The sequence below is a fragment of the Staurois parvus genome, unplaced genomic scaffold, assembly GCF_062004578.1.
Source record: "Staurois parvus isolate SC_StPar_1 unplaced genomic scaffold, SC_StPar_1.0 ptg000142l, whole genome shotgun sequence".
NCBI classification, from domain to species: Eukaryota; Metazoa; Chordata; class Amphibia; order Anura; family Ranidae; genus Staurois; species Staurois parvus.
The window spans coordinates 2,527,296-2,547,834 of record NW_028317938.1 but is presented as its reverse complement, the minus strand read 5'-3'; the positions used below and the strand labels follow the sequence as shown (position 1 = coordinate 2,547,834).

Genomic DNA, 20,539 nt, shown 5'->3' with positions numbered 1-20,539 from the left:
CACATGATTAAAAAATTCATAAACAGAAGTTACCTTTAGTGCAATCTACATTTCAGAATGAACTCATCCAGAGAGATAGGGAAGCTATATGCAGATCTCAACGTTTTCTGTGAAAATTAGTTTGGCTCTGCACCCTCTTGCCTCCTGAGTTTCCCTGTTGGTCCAAACTTTTCTTTTACAGGAAAATTTAAGGTTAGCATATAAATATCAGCCTTTTTCATCTCTGGATCTGCTGAATGTGTTGACATAATGGGGGGTTGTTTTACTAAAACTGGAGAGTGCAAAATCTGGTGCAGCTCTGCATAGAAACTAACTTCCACTTTTTCTTGTCATTGAACAAGCTGAAGTTAGAAGCTTATTGGCTATCATGCACAGCTGCACCATATTTTGCACTCTCCAGTTTCAATAAATCAACCCCATAGTATTTTTAGTGCATATGTGTTTTTTTTTACTTTAGATGATCAGGTTGGACGTTCCAGGTTGTCAGGTTGACTTTAGGATCAGTGAAACACAGGCAAAAGCAATATGTTTTGCTATAAATAAATAGAAAGAACAGCAGCTTAGTGCTGTATTTTGTTTTGGATTCAGTAACTGTCAAAATAGCTAATTAATCCTATTAGATTGGCTGTACAGACTATAACCCCAAAGTCTGCTTGTAATAGATGGATTTCCATATAATTTGAGGATGAAGCAACATTTTCAGCACTGCTTAAATTACATGTTTTTAGCTGTTATGTGAAAATAAAGTAACCAAAATCTTGAAGCATGAAGTAACATAGATTCAGTAGACTTCTGACAGAGAAGGTGTTATCCTACTACTGACTGACAGGGTGCCCAAACGTTTCCATATGCTTGATTTATTGTTTTCCAGTCTGTTACATTTGATAAATTATTTGTTATTTATACAAATTAGCAGAAATATGTATAATTTTGTTCACTGAAGAAATAATTATCACTTAATTTGACAAAGGAGTGTTCAAGGCAAACACAGATTATGGGTCTGATTTATTGAGAAAACCAAATACTGTTCGGTATCCACTCTAGATCCTAAAGTTGGGTAATTTATAAAATGCATGCAGTGTTCATCTTGCAGTATCCCATGGAGTATTCTCTGCAAACTGACACATCATACCACCAACAAACAAGAGTGGGGAAAATATATTGATTCATATTTGTCAATGTAAAGGCATGAGGTCTTTTGAAGATTTAGAAACTGCGTATATTTTTCAATTTTCATTTGTTTATACACATCTTTTACTTCCAGGTTTCTAGATTATCTTTCAGATCTATGTGTATCTAATCATATAGCAATCCCAGTTACTCAGGAGCTCATCTGTAAGTGTGTACTAGATCCCAAGAACAGTGATATTCTCATAAAGACAGAGTAAGTACTCAGCTTAAAATAATAATAGGTACATGTAAGGTGGAATGTTTTTTATGACATGTCAGGCTTTTATTATATCCTTTTATAATACTTAACTTGCAAAGTATAATTACCTAATAGATCTGAATTAAAGTGGAACTACACTGTATCTGAGCACTAGAAACCAAAAGCTCTATTTAATTCATTTTTAATATTCAAAGCAAACTCACCCATCTATTCATGACTCCATGATTTATTTTGCTGAGAAAGTACTTAGAAAAACACCCACTAGCATTTCTTGTCATGGCCATCTTGAGTAAGGGCAGATGATTCATGTAGCAATTTCTTCCTGGAATCCATCTGCCTTTACCTCAGGCATACAGGCAGGAAGGTGTGCTTAGCTGAGAAAACCCCTCCTGAAGACTCATGGGATGCATGACATCATTTACCTAGGCATGGAAACTAGGAAGTAAATAAAGAAATGTAAAAACAGCTTAAAACAAGTAAATATGATATAGCTGCTTATCTACTTACTAATGCTAGCAGCATAAGGATTCAAAATAGTCAAAGTTGATTGAGAGATTTAAGTTCCACGTTAAATAATAGACCTGTACCCCCTGCATTTTATGATTTGTGCCAAAAATTGTAACACATGCTTTAAAATTTTTTTCCTCACAACCAAACTGTTGATTTCATCCCTAATAGTGCAATGCTGTGTATTGGCAGAGTTGAGTAACAGTCACATCCTAAACACAATCTTTCTCACAGAGAGTTGTATTGAATAGAATGGGAGGGCTTGTGCCTGACCACGTCTGTTGCATTACAAATTGTACTGGGTCACAAGCAGCCCATACATGAGTCAAATTTTTTAGTTCAGTCAGCGGACTGAACGAAAAAAACTGACTCGATTCCCCCATCCACACCCTTGATATGGATGGCTAAATCCTCCTCTCTGAGCTATTGTATTCTGACAGTGGGGAGACTTCCCCTCTGTCAGAATACACTGATCAGCGCTGCCGGCTATAGCACTATAGCACTTTGGGAACATCCAACTTCTTTTGCAATTACCTTTTGAGGCTTTCCCTCCTTATGGAGGGTGTCAATGATGGTTTTCTGCACAACTGTCAGGTCAGTAGTCTTTCCCATGATTGTGAGTCCTACTGAACTAGACTGAGAGACCATTTAAAGGCTCAGGAACCCTTTGCAGGTGTTATGGCTTAATTAGCTGATTAGAGTGGGACACTTTGAGCCTAGAATATTGCACCTTTTCACAATATTCAAATTTTCTGAGATTGTGGATTTGGGGTTTTCATGAGCTGTAAGCCATAATCATCACAAATATGACAAATCACGGCTTGAACTATCTTCCTTTGCATGTAATGAGTCTATCTCATATATTAGTTTTACCTTTTAAGTTGCATTACTGAAATAAATGAACTTTTGCACGATATTCTAATTTTTCGAGTTTCACCTGTATGTGCTTACATTCATAAAAGGTTAAAAACCCATATATTCTCACTTCTCATCCACGAGCAGCTTCCTGGAATGCCAAAATGTAGTGTAACCTCACTTAAGATGGCAGCTCCGCCACTTCCAGTGAATTTTTAAAATAATTTCACTGACACTAGAAAGGTTTATTATTTATAACATTAAGTAAATGCATTATACATTGCTGAAAAAAAAATTCCTACTAATTTATATACGTAGGTTAAAAAGATGTTACTGATATCTGTTAAAACTGAAACATGATTTTAATCAATTCCTATTTTGAGCCATATGAGGGTCCATCTGCTATAATCACACGATCATTCCTAGTGTTGTAAAGTAAATATTGCTTAGAAAAGCAGTGATCCAATCACATGAACAGGAAATAACATTTATCGAGGAGCCGTATATAATAGAAGTATACAGAATAGCCCAGCAACTTGCTAAAGTTTGAAAATTAAATGTAATTATTGAACAAAATGACTTGTATAGTCAATATTTTTGTTATATAATTTGTTATATCATATAACAGAGTAAAGTTGTCCTTCATTGTAAGCATGTAGGTAATTTTAAACTTTTAAAAGTAAAGCATCCTACCTACAAGCATGCAGCAGAAGATGCCCACTACTAGCTTCATTAGCCAGAAACAATTATTCTGAGTTTGCCAATGTGACTTTTGTTGACTTTTTAGCTTTGCTCCGCCAACTGCCATCCCTTGTTCCAGTGAGAGTGCCCTGATTGGCCACTAAGGCAGGCTTATTGGAAGGTGGAAGGGCATTTTGCAAGGCTTTACCAGTAAATTATAAACGCTGGGCCCCCAGTAGCAAAAAAGAAACAAAATCAGAGAGGGTCACAAAATAATCCTTACTGACTAATAAAGGTAATAGCAGGCATCTTGTGACCAAGTAGGTGGTACTTTTACTTTATAAAAAAAATAAGTTTTCCATTTTAAAGTTTTTAAATAGACACCTAAATCCTTGTCATAAATCTAAAGCATATCTCTTACAGTTGTATATTTACTGACTACTACTATGTATGAACAGTTTAGTGGTCAGGTGTATAATAATAATAATAATAATTAGAGATGAGCGAATCGAAGTATCCGAAGTGGAATTCGAGTCGAATATCGGAAAAATTTCGATTCGTGCCGAATCCGAAAAACAGCCTAATTCGGACGCGCGAATCGAAATTTTTCCGAAAATGGCGGCTGACATGTGCGGCGACGGAGCGGGGATGTCGGGGAAGGCGCGCAGACAAGGCGCGCTGCCCCATAATGCATTCCTCAACGACATGTGATCGCATCAGCCAATCAGCAGCCAGCCAGCCAGCACTGTGTAATGGTCGAGGTATATATAGCGGCCATTTTGGAAATCTTCATTTGCCTGCAGTCATTGAACAGAGGCAGACCGCTCTGTACTAGGGACAGGGACAGAGTTAGGGCCACAGAAACGAGAATTGGGGACAGAGAGAAGTTACTTAGGGACAGAGAACCATTACTCAGGGACACAGACTTGTTAATGAGGGCCACAGAATCGTTATTTAGGGACAAAGAAACGCTAGTTAGGGCCACAGAATTCATACTCAGGGACAGACAGAATTGTTACTCAGTGCCAGAGAATTGTTACTTAGGGCCACAGAAACGTTATTAGGGCCACAGAATTTTTACTCAGGGACAGACAGAATTGTTACTGAGTGCCAGAGAATTGTTACTCAGGGACAGACAGAATTGTTACTGAGTGCCAGAGAATTCTTACTCAGGGCCACAGAATTCATTCTCAGGGACAGACAGAATTGTTACTCAGGGACAGACAGAATTGTTACTGAGTGCCAGAGAATTGTTACTCAGGGACAGACAGAATTGTTACTGAGTGCCAGAGAATTGTTACTCAGGGACAGACAGAATTGTTACTGAGTGCCAGAGAATTGTTACTCAGGGACAGACAGAATTGTTACTGAGTGCCAGAGAATTGTTACTCAGGGACAGACAGAATTGTTACTGAGTGCCAGAGAATTGTTACTCAGGGACAGACAGAATTGTTACTGAGTGCCAGAGAATTGTTACTCGCACAGACACAAAATTGTTACTTGCACAGACACAGAATTGTTACTCGCACAGACACAGAATTGTTACTCAGGGCCACAGAATTCATACTCAGGGATAGACAGAATTGTTACTGAGTGCCAGAGAATTGTTACTCAGGGACAGACAGAATTGTTACTGAGTGCCAGAGAATTGTTACTCAGGGACAGACAGAATTGTTACTGAGTGCCAGAGAATTGTTACTCGCACAGACACAAAATTGTTACTTGCACAGACACAGAATTGTTACTCGCACAGACACAGAATTGTTACTCAGGGCCACAGAATTCATACTCAGGGACAGACAGAATTGTTACTGAGTGCCAGAGAATTGTTACTCAGGGACAGACAGAATTGTTACTGAGTGCCAGAGAATTGTTACTCAGGGACAGACAGAATTGTTACTGAGTGCCAGAGATTTGTTACTCGCACAGACACAAAATTGTTACTTGCACAGACACAGAATTGTTACTCGCACAGACACAGAATTGTTACTCAGGGCCACAGAATTCATACTCAGGGACAGACAGAATTGTTACTGAGTGCCAGAGAATTGTTACTCAGGGACAGACAGAATTGTTACTGAGTGCCAGAGAATTGTTACTCAGGGACAGACAGAATTGTTACTGAGTGCCAGAGAATTGTTACTCAGGGACAGACAGAATTGTTACTGAGTGCCAGAGAATTGTTACTCAGGGACAGACAGAATTGTTACTGAGTGCCAGAGAATTGTTACTCGCACAGACACAAAATTGTTACTTGCACAGACACAGAATTGTTACTCGCACAGACACAGAATTGTTACTCAGGGCCACAGAATTCATACTCAGGGATAGACAGAATTGTTACTGAGTGCCAGAGAATTGTTACTCAGGGACAGACAGAATTGTTACTGAGTGCCAGAGAATTGTTACTCAGGGACAGACAGAATTGTTACTGAGTGCCAGAGAATTGTTACTCGCACAGACACAAAATTGTTACTTGCACAGACACAGAATTGTTACTCGCACAGACACAGAATTGTTACTCAGGGCCACAGAATTCATACTCAGGGATAGACAGAATTGTTACTGAGTGCCAGAGAATTGTTACTCAGGGACAGACAGAATTGTTACTGAGTGCCAGAGAATTGTTACTCAGGGACAGACAGAATTGTTACTGAGTGCCAGAGAATTGTTACTCGCACAGACACAAAATTGTTACTTGCACAGACACAGAATTGTTACTCGCACAGACACAGAATTGTTACTCAGGGCCACAGAATTCATACTCAGGGACAGACAGAATTGTTACTGAGTGCCAGAGAATTGTTACTCAGGGACAGACAGAATTGTTACTGAGTGCCAGAGAATTGTTACTCGCACAGACACAAAATTGTTACTTGCACAGACACAGAATTGTTACTCGCACAGACACAGAATTGTTACTCAGGGCCACAGAATTCATACTCAGGGATAGACAGAATTGTTACTGAGTGCCAGAGAATTGTTACTCAGGGACAGACAGAATTGTTACTGAGTGCCAGAGAATTGTTACTCAGGGACAGACAGAATTGTTACTGAGTGCCAGAGAATTGTTACTCGCACAGACACAAAATTGTTACTTGCACAGACACAGAATTGTTACTCGCACAGACACAGAATTGTTACTCAGGGCCACAGAATTCATACTCAGGGACAGACAGAATTGTTACTGAGTGCCAGAGAATTGTTACTCAGGGACAGACAGAATTGTTACTGAGTGCCAGAGAATTGTTACTCAGGGACAGACAGAATTGTTACTGAGTGCCAGAGAATTGTTACTCGCACAGACACAAAATTGTTACTTGCACAGACACAGAATTGTTACTCGCACAGACACAGAATTGTTACTCAGGGCCACAGAATTCATACTCAGGGATAGACAGAATTGTTACTGAGTGCCAGAGAATTGTTACTCAGGGACAGACAGAATTGTTACTGAGTGCCAGAGAATTGTTACTCAGGGACAGACAGAATTGTTACTGAGTGCCAGAGAATTGTTACTCGCACAGACACAAAATTGTTACTTGCACAGACACAGAATTGTTACTCGCACAGACACAGAATTGTTACTCAGGGCCACAGAATTCATACTCAGGGACAGACAGAATTGTTACTGAGTGCCAGAGAATTGTTACTCAGGGACAGACAGAATTGTTACTGAGTGCCAGAGAATTGTTACTCGCACAGACACAAAATTGTTACTTGCACAGACACAGAATTGTTACTCGCACAGACACAGAATTGTTACTCAGGGCCACAGAATTCATACTCAGGGACAGACAGAATTGTTACTGAGTGCCAGAGAATTGTTACTCAGGGACAGACAGAATTGTTACTGAGTGCCAGAGAATTGTTACTCGCACAGACACAAAATTGTTACTTGCACAGACACAGAATTGTTACTCGCACAGACACAGAATTGTTACTCGCACAGACACATAATTGTTACTCAGGGCCACAGAATTCATACTCAGGGACAGACAGAATTGTTACTGAGTGCCAGAGAATTGTTACTCAGGGACACCTAATCGTTGAATTAAATAGTATGTCAGACAACATGCAGAGGAGTGGCAGAGGAGGCAATGTTTTAGGAGCGAGCAGACGTGGCAGCAGAGGAAGGGGTCGAGGCAGCAGTATTCGCAGCCAGAGGCCAGTGCTCCCGGTGTCATCCAGCGGTCGTGTCTCCACCGACAACCCTGCCGTCATTGATTGGTTGGCTCGGTCGTCTTCCTCTTCCCAGGTCACCTCTGACACCTACAGCCAACGGTCGGTGGGTACGTCAGACACAACCGTTAGTTGGCATGGCCCGGGACCAAGCCCACTGAAATCACGTGTCCTCTACCTGCCCCTGTCCTTTGCTGTTCCCTCACCAAGCGAAGTATCGCATGCTGTGGGCTCAGCCCCACTGTACAGTGAGGAAGAGCTAACAGAGGGCGGTCAGGAACGGGGGGAGACATCGGCCTTTTCAGCAGCCAAGCGAACAAGTACTGGCGAGGAGAGTGGCTCGGTAGCCGGTCTAGAGACAGGTCTGTCTCCTGACCCAGACGCAGCCGAGGGGGCTAGTAGTGAGGCGGAGACCCTACTTGATGATGAGGAGGTTGATCGCACTTGGCAGCCTCGTCGTCATCAGGCAATTTCTTCCGCATCATCAGGAGAAGAGGGTGGCAGCTTGGCAGCGAGCAAAACAGTCGGTGGGTTGCCCAGGAGACAGCAGCAGGGTCGCATCAGTGTCAGTGGAGCCAAACGTCCACGGAGTAGAGCACCAGCTCCACTGCAGCCTACCACCACGGCCAGTAGTGGTGCCGTTGCGCACGGAGGAAGTAGCAGTCAGCCAGTGAAGAGTAGCGGGGGCAAAGTTTCCTACTCGGTGGTGTGGCAATTTTTCCTCAAGCCGCCCGAGGAAGTAAACGTAGCCGTATGTCGACTATGTGGCCAGAAATGCAAGCGTGGCCAGGGGGCCCATGTTGGGACTACAGCGTTGCGTCAGCATATGCAGCGTCACCATTCGGTGGCCTGGGAAAACCGTGATAAACATACGGCGGTTCTGCCTGCCCCAGCCCCCGCTCCATCACCCGCTCCGTTACTTGCTCCGTCACCCGACGTCGTCAATCGCCCTCTATCAGCCAGTCAAGGCTCCAACACCTCTGCTGAGGGGAGTTGTCGCTCATTGGCATCTTCCGCTCGTTCAGATGCTCCTTCTCCTGCTACTCCTCTTCTCGGATTCCGTCAACAGTCTTTCTTGGAATCCGTATCCAAGAGACAACAGTTTGCGAGCACGCACCCGACGGTGCAAAAGCTGAACGTCCTCCTGTCCAAGTTGCTGGTGCTGCAGTCCCTCCCTTTCCAACTGGTGGACTCAGCACCTTTCCGAGAAATGATGGCTTGTGCCGCGCCGCGGTGGAGAGTGCCAAGCCGTCATTTCTTTGCCCAAAAGGCAGTGCCAGCCCTGCATTCACATGTAGAAGAGATGGTGGGCCAGTCTTTGAGCATGTCGGTCTCTGCCAAAGTGCACGGCAGCGCCGACGTGTGGAGCTGTAACTACGGTCAGGGACAGTACATGTCATTTACGGCCCACTGGGTGAACGTGGTGCCGGCACAGCCGCACCAGCAACTTGGACAGGTCACGACGCTTTTGCCTCCACGTTTGCACGTCCTTGGTCCAGCAAGCATGTCCGCCTCTACCACCTCTTTTTCCGCCGTGTCCTCAGCCGCCACCCCCGTGCCAAGTCCCATTACCCGACCGGCATATCACATGTGCAGGGCGCAACGGTGTCACGCTGTGCTGCACCTGGTATGCCTTGGCGAACGTAGTCACACAGGGGAGGAACTGCTGAGTGTAATGAACAGAGAAATCGACAGATGGCTGTCTCCGCGCAAACTAAAAATCGGAACCATGTTGACTGACAACGGAAAGAACATGGTGTCTGCTCTGCGTCAAGGAAGGTTGTGCCATGCGCCATGCATGGCTCACGTGTTCAATCTGGTTGTCAAGCGGTTCCTAAAATCCACCATCCCACTGCAAGACATCCTTAAAATGTCACGTAAACTGTGCATGCATTTCAGCCATTCCTACACCGCAAAGAACACCCTCATTGAGCTGCAGCGGCAGAACGGAATTCCACAGCATCGCCTGATCTGCGACGTTGCAACAAGGTGGAATTCAACCCTACACATGTTAGACCGCCTTTACGAGCAGCGAAAGGCCATCACCGATTTCCTGATGTTACAAGCGGATAAAGGTACTCCCCTGTGTAACTTAGATGTCAGCCATTGGCAGCTCATGCGTGACACCTGCCGCTTGCTCAGGCCCTTTGAGGAGGCCACGCTATTCGTGAGTCGGCAGGACTATGGGATGAACGACGTCATTCCTCTGTTGCACGTCCTGGAACAAATGCTGTTAACAATGGCTGGTCAGGGTGCGGTAGACGTGGCGCACAGATCTCAACGCCACATGACCCCTGTGGGGGCAGGACAGGAAGAAGAGGAGGAGGTAGAGGAGGACATTTGTGCTCAGGAATTATTGAGTGAAATGGGTGGTTTTTCCACTCAGCGGACAGGAGTGGAGGAGCAGGAGCATCTGGTAGAGGAGGAGGAGGAGGAGACAGAGGACCCAGACGCACCGTGGCAGTATGCTGTGGAGATGGAGGCAGGGAGTCCCTCGCATTCCTTGGCACAAATGGCCCATAGCATGCTCGGTTGCTTGCGTAGCGACAGCCGAATAATAACCATCAGACAGAGGGATGACTTTTGGCTGTCCACCTTGTTGGACCCTCGCTACCGGTCCAAAATGGTGGCCTTTTTCACACCTGCTGAGAGGGAGGCCAAAATTACGTACTATAAAAACCACCTATGTAGTCAGTTGGTCTCTGCCTTTGTGCGCCAACGTCCATCCTCAGACACTGTGGGCCCTGTGCGCTCGCGTTCCGCTGGCATGGCAGCAGGGGAGGGGTGGGGTGGTAGGAGCAGTGGCAGCTCCACCAGCAGTGGCTGCCTCAGTCTGCAGTCGATGATGAGTAGCTTTCTTCACCAGCGCAGTGAGGAAACTACTAACCAGCCGCAGCAGCAGCAGCAGCATCAGGTGGACCTGGAGCAGGAGCTCAAACAACAGGCTTGGGCCTACTTGGACAGCACCCTGCCAACCGAGGTAGACAATCCCCTTGACTACTGGGCAACGAAACTTGACCTTTGGCCCCAACTAGCTGAATTTGCCCTTGAAAGGCTGTCATGCCCGGCCAGTAGCGTGGCATCGGAGCGCGTGTTTAGTGCGGCAGGAGGTATTGTAACTCCGCGGAGGACACGACTGTCCACCCAAAGTGTGGAGAGACTCACGTTTGTGAAAATGAATCAGGCGTGGATTAGTCTGGATTTCAAACCACCAGTTCCTGACACAACTGACTAAATCCGCCATGAATCATGCCTCAAACATGTGCCACTTTGAGGTCTCCTCACACACTGCTGGTGTGTTGAATTTTTTGACATAGGGTGCTGGCAGATTATGGGCCTCCTATAGCTGCTGCCAGGCCCCTAATCTGCCATAGGCCCCTATATACCGCTTCCTCATGCTGCTGCCAGGTCCAGAGTCTCTCATGGGTCCCTGTACGGCCTCCCATTGCTGCTGTCTCCATCGCCACACTCTGCCATGTGCCACTTTCAGGTCTCCTCACACACTGCTGGTGTGTAGAATTTTTTGACATAGGGTGCTGGCAGATTATGGGCCTCCCATAGCTGCTGCCAGGCCCCTAATCTGCCATGGGCCCCTATATACCGCCTCCTCATGCTGCTGCCAGGTCCACAGTGTCTCATGCCATGTGCCACTTTCAGGTCTCCTCACACTGCTGGTGTGTTGAATTTTTTGACATAGGGTGCTGGCAGATTATGGGCCTCCTATAGCTGCTGCCAGGCCCCTAATCTGCCATGGGCCCCTATATACCGCCTCCTCATGCTGCTGCCAAGTCCAGAGTCTCTCATGGGTCCCTGTACGGCCTCCCATTGCTGCTGTCTCCATCGCCACACTCTGCTGCCATGTGCCACTTTCAGGTCTCTTCACACTGCTGGTGTGTTTAATTTTTTGACATAGGGTGCAGGCAGATTACGGGCCTCACATAGCTGCTGCCAGGCCCCTAATCTGCCATGGGCCCCTATATACCGCCTCCTCATGCTGCTGCCAAGTCTAGAGTCTGTCATGGGTCCCTGTACGGCCTCCCATTGCTGCTGTCTCCATCGCCACACTCTGCTGCCATGTGCCACTTTCAGGTCTCTTCACACTGCTGGTGTGTTTAATTTTTTGACATAGGGTGCAGGCAGATTACGGGCCTCACATAGCTGCTGCCAGGCCCCTAATCTGCCATGGGCCCCTATATACCGCCTCCTCATGCTGCTGCCAAGTCTAGAGTCTGTCATGGGTCCCTGTACGGCCTCCCATTGCTGCTGTCTCCATCGCCACACTCTGCTGCCATGTGCCACTTTCAGGTCTCTTCACACTGCTGGTGTGTTAAATTTTTTGACATAGGGTGCAGGCAGATTACGGGCCTCACATAGCTGCTGCCAGGCCCCTAATCTGCCATGGGCCCCTATATACCGCCTCCTCATGCTGCTGCCAAGTCTAGAGTCTGTCATGGGTCCCTGTACGGCCTCCCATTGCTGCTGTCTCCATCGCCACACTCTGCTGCCATGTGCCACTTTCAGGTCTCTTCACACTGCTGGTGTGTTAAATTTTTTGACATAGGGTGCAGGCAGATTACGGGCCTCACATAGCTGCTGCCAGGCCCCTAATCTGCCATGGGCCCCTATATACCGCCTCCTCATGCTGCTGCCAAGTCTAGAGTCTCTCATGGGTCCCTGTACGGCCTCCCATTGCTGCTGTCTCCATCGCCACACTCTGCTGCCATGTGCCACTTTCAGGTCTCTTCACACTGCTGGTGTGTTAAATTTTTTGACATAGGGTGCAGGCAGATTACGGGCCTCACATAGCTGCTGCCAGGCCCCTAATCTGCCATGGGCCCCTATATACCGCCTCCTCATGCTGCTGCCAAGTCTAGAGTCTCTCATGGGTCCCTGTACGGCCTCCCATTGCTGCTGTCTCCATCGCCACACTCTGCTGCCATGTGCCACTTTCAGGTCTCTTCACACTGCTGGTCTGTTAAATTTTTTGACATAGGGTGCAGGCAGATTACGGGCCTCACATAGCTGCTGCCAGGCCCCTAATCTGCCATGGGCCCCTATATACCGCCTCCTCATGCTGCTGCCAAGTCTAGAGTCTCTCATGGGTCCCTGTACGGCCTCCCATTGCTGCTGTCTCCATCGCCACACTCTGCTGCCATGTGCCACTTTCAGGTCTCTTCACACTGCTGGTGTGTTAAATTTTTTGACATAGGGTGCAGGCAGATTACGGGCCTCACATAGCTGCTGCCAGGCCCCTAATCTGCCATGGGCCCCTATATACCGCCTCCTCATGCTGCTGCCAAGTCCAGAGTCTGTCATGGGTCCCTGTACGGCCTCCCATTGCTGCTGTCTCCATCGCCACACTCTGCTGCCATGTGCCACTTTCAGGTCTCTTCACACTGCTGGTGTGTTAAATTTTTTGACATAGGGTGCAGGCAGATTACGGGCCTCACATAGCTGCTGCCAGGCCCCTAATCTGCCATGGGCCCCTATATACCGCCTCCTCATGCTGCTGCCAAGTCTAGAGTCTCTCATGGGTCCCTGTACGGCCTCCCATTGCTGCTGTCTCCATCGCCACACTCTGCTGCCATGTGCCACTTTCAGGTCTCTTCACACTGCTGGTGTGTTAAATTTTTTGACATAGGGTGCAGGCAGATTACGGGCCTCACATAGCTGCTGCCAGGCCCCTAATCTGCCATGGGCCCCTATATACCGCCTCCTCATGCTGCTGCCAAGTCCAGAGTCTGTCATGGGTCCCTGTAAGGCCTCCCATTGCTGCTGTCTCCATCGCCACACTCTGCTGCCATGTGCCACTTTCAGGTCTCTTCACACTGCTGGTGTGTTTAATTTTTTGACATAGGGTGCAGGCAGATTACGGGCCTCACATAGCTGCTGCCAGGCCCCTAATCTGCCATGGGCCCCTATATACCGCCTCCTCATGCTGCTGCCAAGTCTAGAGTCTGTCATGGGTCCCTGTACGGCCTCCCATTGCTGCTGTCTCCATCGCCACACTCTGCTGCCATGTGCCACTTTCAGGTCTCTTCACACTGCTGGTGTGTTAAATTTTTTGACATAGGGTGCAGGCAGATTACGGGCCTCACATAGCTGCTGCCAGGCCCCTAATCTGCCATGGGCCCCTATATACCGCCTCCTCATGCTGCTGCCAAGTCTAGAGTCTCTCATGGGTCCCTGTACGGCCTCCCATTGCTGCTGTCTCCATCGCCACACTCTGCTGCCATGTGCCACTTTCAGGTCTCTTCACACTGCTGGTCTGTTAAATTTTTTGACATAGGGTGCAGGCAGATTACGGGCCTCACATAGCTGCTGCCAGGCCCCTAATCTGCCATGGGCCCCTATATACCGCCTCCTCATGCTGCTGCCAAGTCTAGAGTCTCTCATGGGTCCCTGTACGGCCTCCCATTGCTGCTGTCTCCATCGCCACACTCTGCTGCCATGTGCCACTTTCAGGTCTCTTCACACTGCTGGTGTGTTAAATTTTTTGACATAGGGTGCAGGCAGATTACGGGCCTCACATAGCTGCTGCCAGGCCCCTAATCTGCCATGGGCCCCTATATACCGCCTCCTCATGCTGCTGCCAAGTCCAGAGTCTGTCATGGGTCCCTGTACGGCCTCCCATTGCTGCTGTCTCCATCGCCACACTCTGCTGCCATGTGCCACTTTCAGGTCTCTTCACACTGCTGGTGTGTTAAATTTTTTGACATAGGGTGCAGGCAGATTACGGGCCTCACATAGCTGCTGCCAGGCCCCTAATCTGCCATGGGCCCCTATATACCGCCTCCTCATGCTGCTGCCAAGTCTAGAGTCTCTCATGGGTCCCTGTACGGCCTCCCATTGCTGCTGTCTCCATCGCCACACTCTGCTGCCATGTGCCACTTTCAGGTCTCTTCACACTGCTGGTGTGTTAAATTTTTTGACATAGGGTGCAGGCAGATTACGGGCCTCACATAGCTGCTGCCAGGCCCCTAATCTGCCATGGGCCCCTATATACCGCCTCCTCATGCTGCTGCCAAGTCCAGAGTCTGTCATGGGTCCCTGTAAGGCCTCCCATTGCTGCTGTCTCCATCGCCACACTCTGCTGCCATGTGCCACTTTCAGGTCTCTTCACACTGCTGGTGTGTTAAATTTTTTGACATAGGGTGCAGGCAGATTACGGGCCTCACATAGCTGCTGCCAGGCCCCTAATCTGCCATGGGCCCCTATATACCGCCTCCTCATGCTGCTGCCAAGTCTAGAGTCTCTCATGGGTCCCTGTACGGCCTCCCATTGCTGCTGTCTCCATCGCCACACTCTGCTGCCATGTGCCACTTTCAGGTCTCTTCACACTGCTGGTGTGTTAAATTTTTTGACATAGGGTGCAGGCAGATTACGGGCCTCACATAGCTGCTGCCAGGCCCCTAATCTGCCATGGGCCCCTATATACCGCCTCCTCATGCTGCTGCCAAGTCTAGAGTCTCTCATGGGTCCCTGTACGGCCTCCCATTGCTGCTGTCTCCATCGCCACACTCTGCTGCCATGTGCCACTTTCAGGTCTCTTCACACTGCTGGTGTGTTAAATTTTTTGACATAGGGTGCAGGCAGATTACGGGCCTCACATAGCTGCTGCCAGGCCCCTAATCTGCCATGGGCCCCTATATACCGCCTCCTCATGCTGCTGCCAAGTCTAGAGTCTCTCATGGGTCCCTGTACGGCCTCCCATTGCTGCTGTCTCCATCGCCACACTCTGCTGCCATGTGCCACTTTCAGGTCTCTTCACACTGCTGGTGTGTTAAATTTTTTGACATAGGGTGCAGGCAGATTACGGGCCTCACATAGCTGCTGCCAGGCCCCTAATCTGCCATGGGCCCCTATATACCGCCTCCTCATGCTGCTGCCAAGTCCAGAGTCTGTCATGGGTCCCTGTAAGGCCTCCCATTGCTGCTGTCTCCATCGCCACACTCTGCTGCCATGTGCCACTTTCAGGTCTCTTCACACTGCTGGTGTGTTTAATTTTTTGACATAGGGTGCAGGCAGATTACGGGCCTCACATAGCTGCTGCCAGGCCCCTAATCTGCCATGGGCCCCTATATACCGCCTCCTCATGCTGCTGCCAAGTCCAGAGTCTGTCATGGGTCCCTGTAAGGCCTCCCATTGCTGCTGTCTCCATCGCCACACTCTGCTGCCATGTGCCACTTTCAGGTCTCTTCACACTGCTGGTGTGTTAAATTTTTTGACATAGGGTGCAGGCAGATTACGGGCCTCACATAGCTGCTGCCAGGCCCCTAATCTGCCATGGGCCCCTATATACCGCCTCCTCATGCTGCTGCCAAGTCTAGAGTCTCTCATGGGTCCCTGTACGGCCTCCCATTGCTGCTGTCTCCATCGCCACACTCTGCTGCCATGTGCCACTTTCAGGTCTCTTCACACTGCTGGTGTGTTTAATTTTTTGACATAGGGTGCAGGCAGATTACGGGCCTCACATAGCTGCTGCCAGGCCCCTAATCTGCCATGGGCCCCTATATACCGCCTCCTCATGCTGCTGCCAAGTCTAGAGTCTGTCATGGGTCCCTGTACGGCCTCCCATTGCTGCTGTCTCCATCGCCACACTCTGCTGCCATGTGCCACTTTCAGGTCTCTTCACACTGCTGGTGTGTTAAATTTTTTGACATAGGGTGCAGGCAGATTACGGGCCTCACATAGCTGCTGCCAGGCCCCTAATCTGCCATGGGCCCCTATATACCGCCTCCTCATGCTGCTGCCAAGTCCAGAGTCTCTCATGGGTCCCTGTACGGCCTCCCATTGCTGCTGTCTCCATCGCCACACTCTGCTGCCATGTGCCACTTTCAGGTCTCTTCACACTGCTGGTGTGTTTAATTTTTTGACATAGGGTGCAGGCAGATTACGGGCCTCACATAGCTGCTGCCAGGCCCCTAATCTGCCATGGGCCCCTATATACCGCCTCCTCATGCTGCTGCCAAGTCTAGAGTCTGTCATGGGTCCCTGTACGGCCTCCCATTGCTGCTGTCTCCATCGCCACACTCTGCTGCCATGTGCCACTTTCAGGTCTCTTCACACTGCTGGTGTGTTAAATTTTTTGACATAGGGTGCAGGCAGATTACGGGCCTCACATAGCTGCTGCCAGGCCCCTAATCTGCCATGGGCCCCTATATACCGCCTCCTCATGCTGCTGCCAAGTCTAGAGTCTCTCATGGGTCCCTGTACGGCCTCCCATTGCTGCTGTCTCCATCGCCACACTCTGCTGCCATGTGCCACTTTCAGGTCTCTTCACACTGCTGGTGTGTTAAATTTTTTGACATAGGGTGCAGGCAGATTACGGGCCTCACATAGCTGCTGCCAGGCCCCTAATCTGCCATGGGCCCCTATATACCGCCTCCTCATGCTGCTGCCAAGTCTAGAGTCTCTCATGGGTCCCTGTACGGCCTCCCATTGCTGCTGTCTCCATCGCCACACTCTGCTGCCATGTGCCACTTTCAGGTCTCTTCACACTGCTAGTGTGTTAAATTTTTTGACATAGGGTGCAGGCAGATTACGGGCCTCACATAGCTGCTGCCAGACATGTAATCTGCCATGGGCCCCCGTACCGACTCCTCATGCTGTGACGTTGCAACAAGGTGGAATTCAACCCTACATATGTTAGACCGCCTTTACGAACAGCTAAAGGCCATCACAGATTTCCTGATGTTAAAAGCGGATAAAGGTACTCCCTGTGTAACTTAGATGTCAGCCATTGGCAGCTCATGTGTGACACCTGCGCTTGCTCAGGCCCTTTGAGGAGGCCACGCTATTCGTGAGTCGGCAGGACTATGGGATGAATGAGGTCAAATCGGCCATGGGCCCCCGTACCGCCTGTTCACGCTGATGCTGGTCCCACAGTGTGACCTGGGTCCCTGTACGGCCTCCCATTGCTTCCACTCTGCCATGTGCCACTTTGAAATCTCCTCACACTCCTGCGGTTGTCCATTTTGTCATAGGTTGCTGGCAGATTACAGGCCTTCCATAGGTGCCACCAAGCCCCATATCGGCCATGGGCCCCCGTACCGCCTGGTCACGCTGCTGCTGGGCCCATAGTGTGACCTGGGTCCCTGTACCGCCTCCCATTGCTCCCACTCTGCCATGTGCCACTTTCAGGTCTCCTCACGCTCCTGCTGGTTTCCATTTTGTCATAGGTTGCTGTATGGCCTCCCATTGCTGCTGCCTCCACCGCCACACTGTGGCTCCAAACACTGGTTTTGGCCCCGTGACTGGCCAAAGGAGTGAAGTGTGCAGTGATTCTAAGATCGACGGCACTCATCTGCATGTCATACTGACAGACAGTATTATTTCTCTTCCCCAGCAGACTCCAAGGGCATTTAAATTAAAGGTACAGTGTTCTGCACTAATATTAAGTCTCTCTGAAGCCTAGAAACACCCTTTTTTAAGTTAAATTCACAGCGAATTTATTCGACTCGAATCGAATATTGTCCACGAATTCGCCGAATCAGTCGAATCGAATTTTTCATTTCTTCGCTCATCTCTAATAATAATAATTTCATAATCACACTTTATAATCAGTATAAACATTACCTTAAGTATTATATTTTTGCAGGCTTAGGCCAGTTAAAGAGATGTCCCAGTCTCCAGAATATATGAGTATTGAGTACTGTGAAGAGGAGGTGTGGCTCGTCTGGTTAGATAAAAACAATGATACACATGACAAGAGCATCCGTCAGCTGTCTCAAGAAGCACGAGCAGGGAATGCTCATGACGAGAATGTACTCACATACTACAGGTAATAAATCTTGTTACACCTACTGTGATGATGCAATTTCAAACTGCTCCTTTTAAGGTTATAAATGACTGATTTCTGCACTCAAAGAGACCTGTACTGCTTTATATATACCTTTATATTTCTTATACATTTAATTAAATTAATATTGCAGTTTTTTGAGTTACAATTTCAAGATGATTCAGCACCTTGCCTACTTTTGCTTTCTTGCCACAGTCGGACAACAACATATACACACTTGCAAAACTATGGCCAATATGGGAGGAAACACATTTTCTCTTATTTGTGTCTTTTGAATGTTGGGAGAAAACTGGAGTACCTTAAGAAATCTTGCAAAGGCAAAATAGAGAAGGGGAATGTTCTTTATAGTTGTATTAAGAACTTGAAGTAGCACTGAAATACAAACATAATTTTATTTCTTTTAATGTAAGGTCCATTCACTTCAGTATATTGGTATTAAATTCATGTTATGAATGCATGAGAACCTTATAACAGTGTAATACACACTATGTTCTATGGTTGCATATTGCAGTATTTCCACTGTTTTGAGCCACAGTACCTGCCACAAGCAGCAGTTGGATTAAACATTTACCCCCTTCCTGTCCAGGCCAATTTTCAGCTTTCAGTGCTCTCACACTTTGAATGACAATTGCACGGTCATGCAACACTGTACCCATATGAATTTTTTAGCATTTTTTTGAGACAGATAAAGCTTTATTTTAGTGTTATTTATTCACCATTGGGATTTTTATTTTTTTTTGCTATGTAAATTTAAATGTCCAAAAATTTTGATTTTCTGAATTTTCTGATTAAATTTTGCAAATAAATAGTATTTCATCATAAATCTTGGCCAAAATGTATTCCGTTATATATTTTTAGTAAAAAATAAAGTTTATAACCAAAAATTATAATTTTTAAACTTTTTTTTATATTATTATTTATTTATTTTTTTACATACTGTCACCCTAGCAGTACCATGGTGACACTGTACTACTTGTGGGGGGTGATGAAGTTTTTTTTTTTTTTTTTTTTTTTACACTGATTGCTTTTACACCCATAAAGGATGTAAAAGCAATCATTTCTCCTTCTCTTTAGCTGCATTCTTGCAGCCATTGAGAACTACTGAGTGAGCTGTGATTGGTCACAGCTTGTCACATGGTACAAGGCTGTTGTAAGCAACAGATGTCACAAGTGACATCTTGCTTACTACTCTGCATGTGATCATTGATTGGCCAATCAGTGATCACATGGTCGGGACCTCCGGAGGACACAGCGGACACCGGATCCCTGGGTGCGGGGAGGCCGTTTATATACAACGGCCGGACGGGAGGTGGTTAATTCATCTCAGTTAAAGGTGCAGTTTTCAACTCTGGCAACAATTTATAGCTAGTGGGTTATTTGGATTAATTGCATCATTGTTTACAGGTTCTATTTAACCATTTTCCCTGTTCTTTGTGCATGGTTTCTGCACATCTCAATTTCTTATTCGTTTTCTATTAATGTTCCACAGGTATCAGCTAAAACTTTTTGCAAGAATGTGTCTAGACCGCCAATACCTGGCGATACATGAAATCTCCAAACAGCTAAGCGTTGACCTCATCTTTCTCTGCATGGCTGATGAAACATTGCCATATGAGATCAGAGCTTCTTTCTGTCATCTCATGCTGCACGTCCATGTTGACAGAGACCCCCAAGAACTGGTTACACCAGTAAAATATGCCCGACTATGGACTGAAATACCTACAGCCATCACCATTAAAGAGTAAGAAAAATTAAATATGACCATATGTAGTCCTTTCAAAGTATGTCATACATAATCCTTTTAAAATATGCAGTACATAGTCCTTTGAGGGTCCATGCACACTGGCTTAAAAAATCGCTGCTTCCATAGGAGTTTTGTGTTTTGCCTGTAGAAATAGCTCAATGTTATCTTATGCACATTAGGACATTAAGAGACATTATTTAAGCTCAGTGTTTATAGGCAGAAAAAATCCCTTCTGGTTTGTGTTTTGAGATGCGTTTTCTGCTGGAAGAAAAATGCTAAACGCTCATAAATGCCATTACAAAAATTCTCTATATGAACTTTTTTTTTCTACCAAAAGAACTGGTGTTTTTTTAAGCCCAGTGTGCATGGATCCTAAATA

General features: G+C 47.1%; 1 protein-coding gene across 2 annotated transcripts in view; it reads left to right on the top strand.

Annotated features, from left to right (window-relative positions):
- ITPR3 (inositol 1,4,5-trisphosphate receptor type 3) overlaps positions 1 to 20,539 on the top strand; it is a 465,627-nt gene that overhangs the window by 146,464 nt on the left and 298,624 nt on the right. For both annotated transcript variants that reach the window (XM_089673590.1, XM_089673591.1), the window contains exons 17-19: positions 1,265 to 1,384; positions 18,216 to 18,398; positions 19,906 to 20,157. In XM_089673590.1, coding sequence (XP_089529716.1) covers positions 1,265 to 1,384; positions 18,216 to 18,398; positions 19,906 to 20,157 — 555 coding nt within the window. The remainder of the gene's footprint in view (positions 1 to 1,264; positions 1,385 to 18,215; positions 18,399 to 19,905; positions 20,158 to 20,539) is intronic.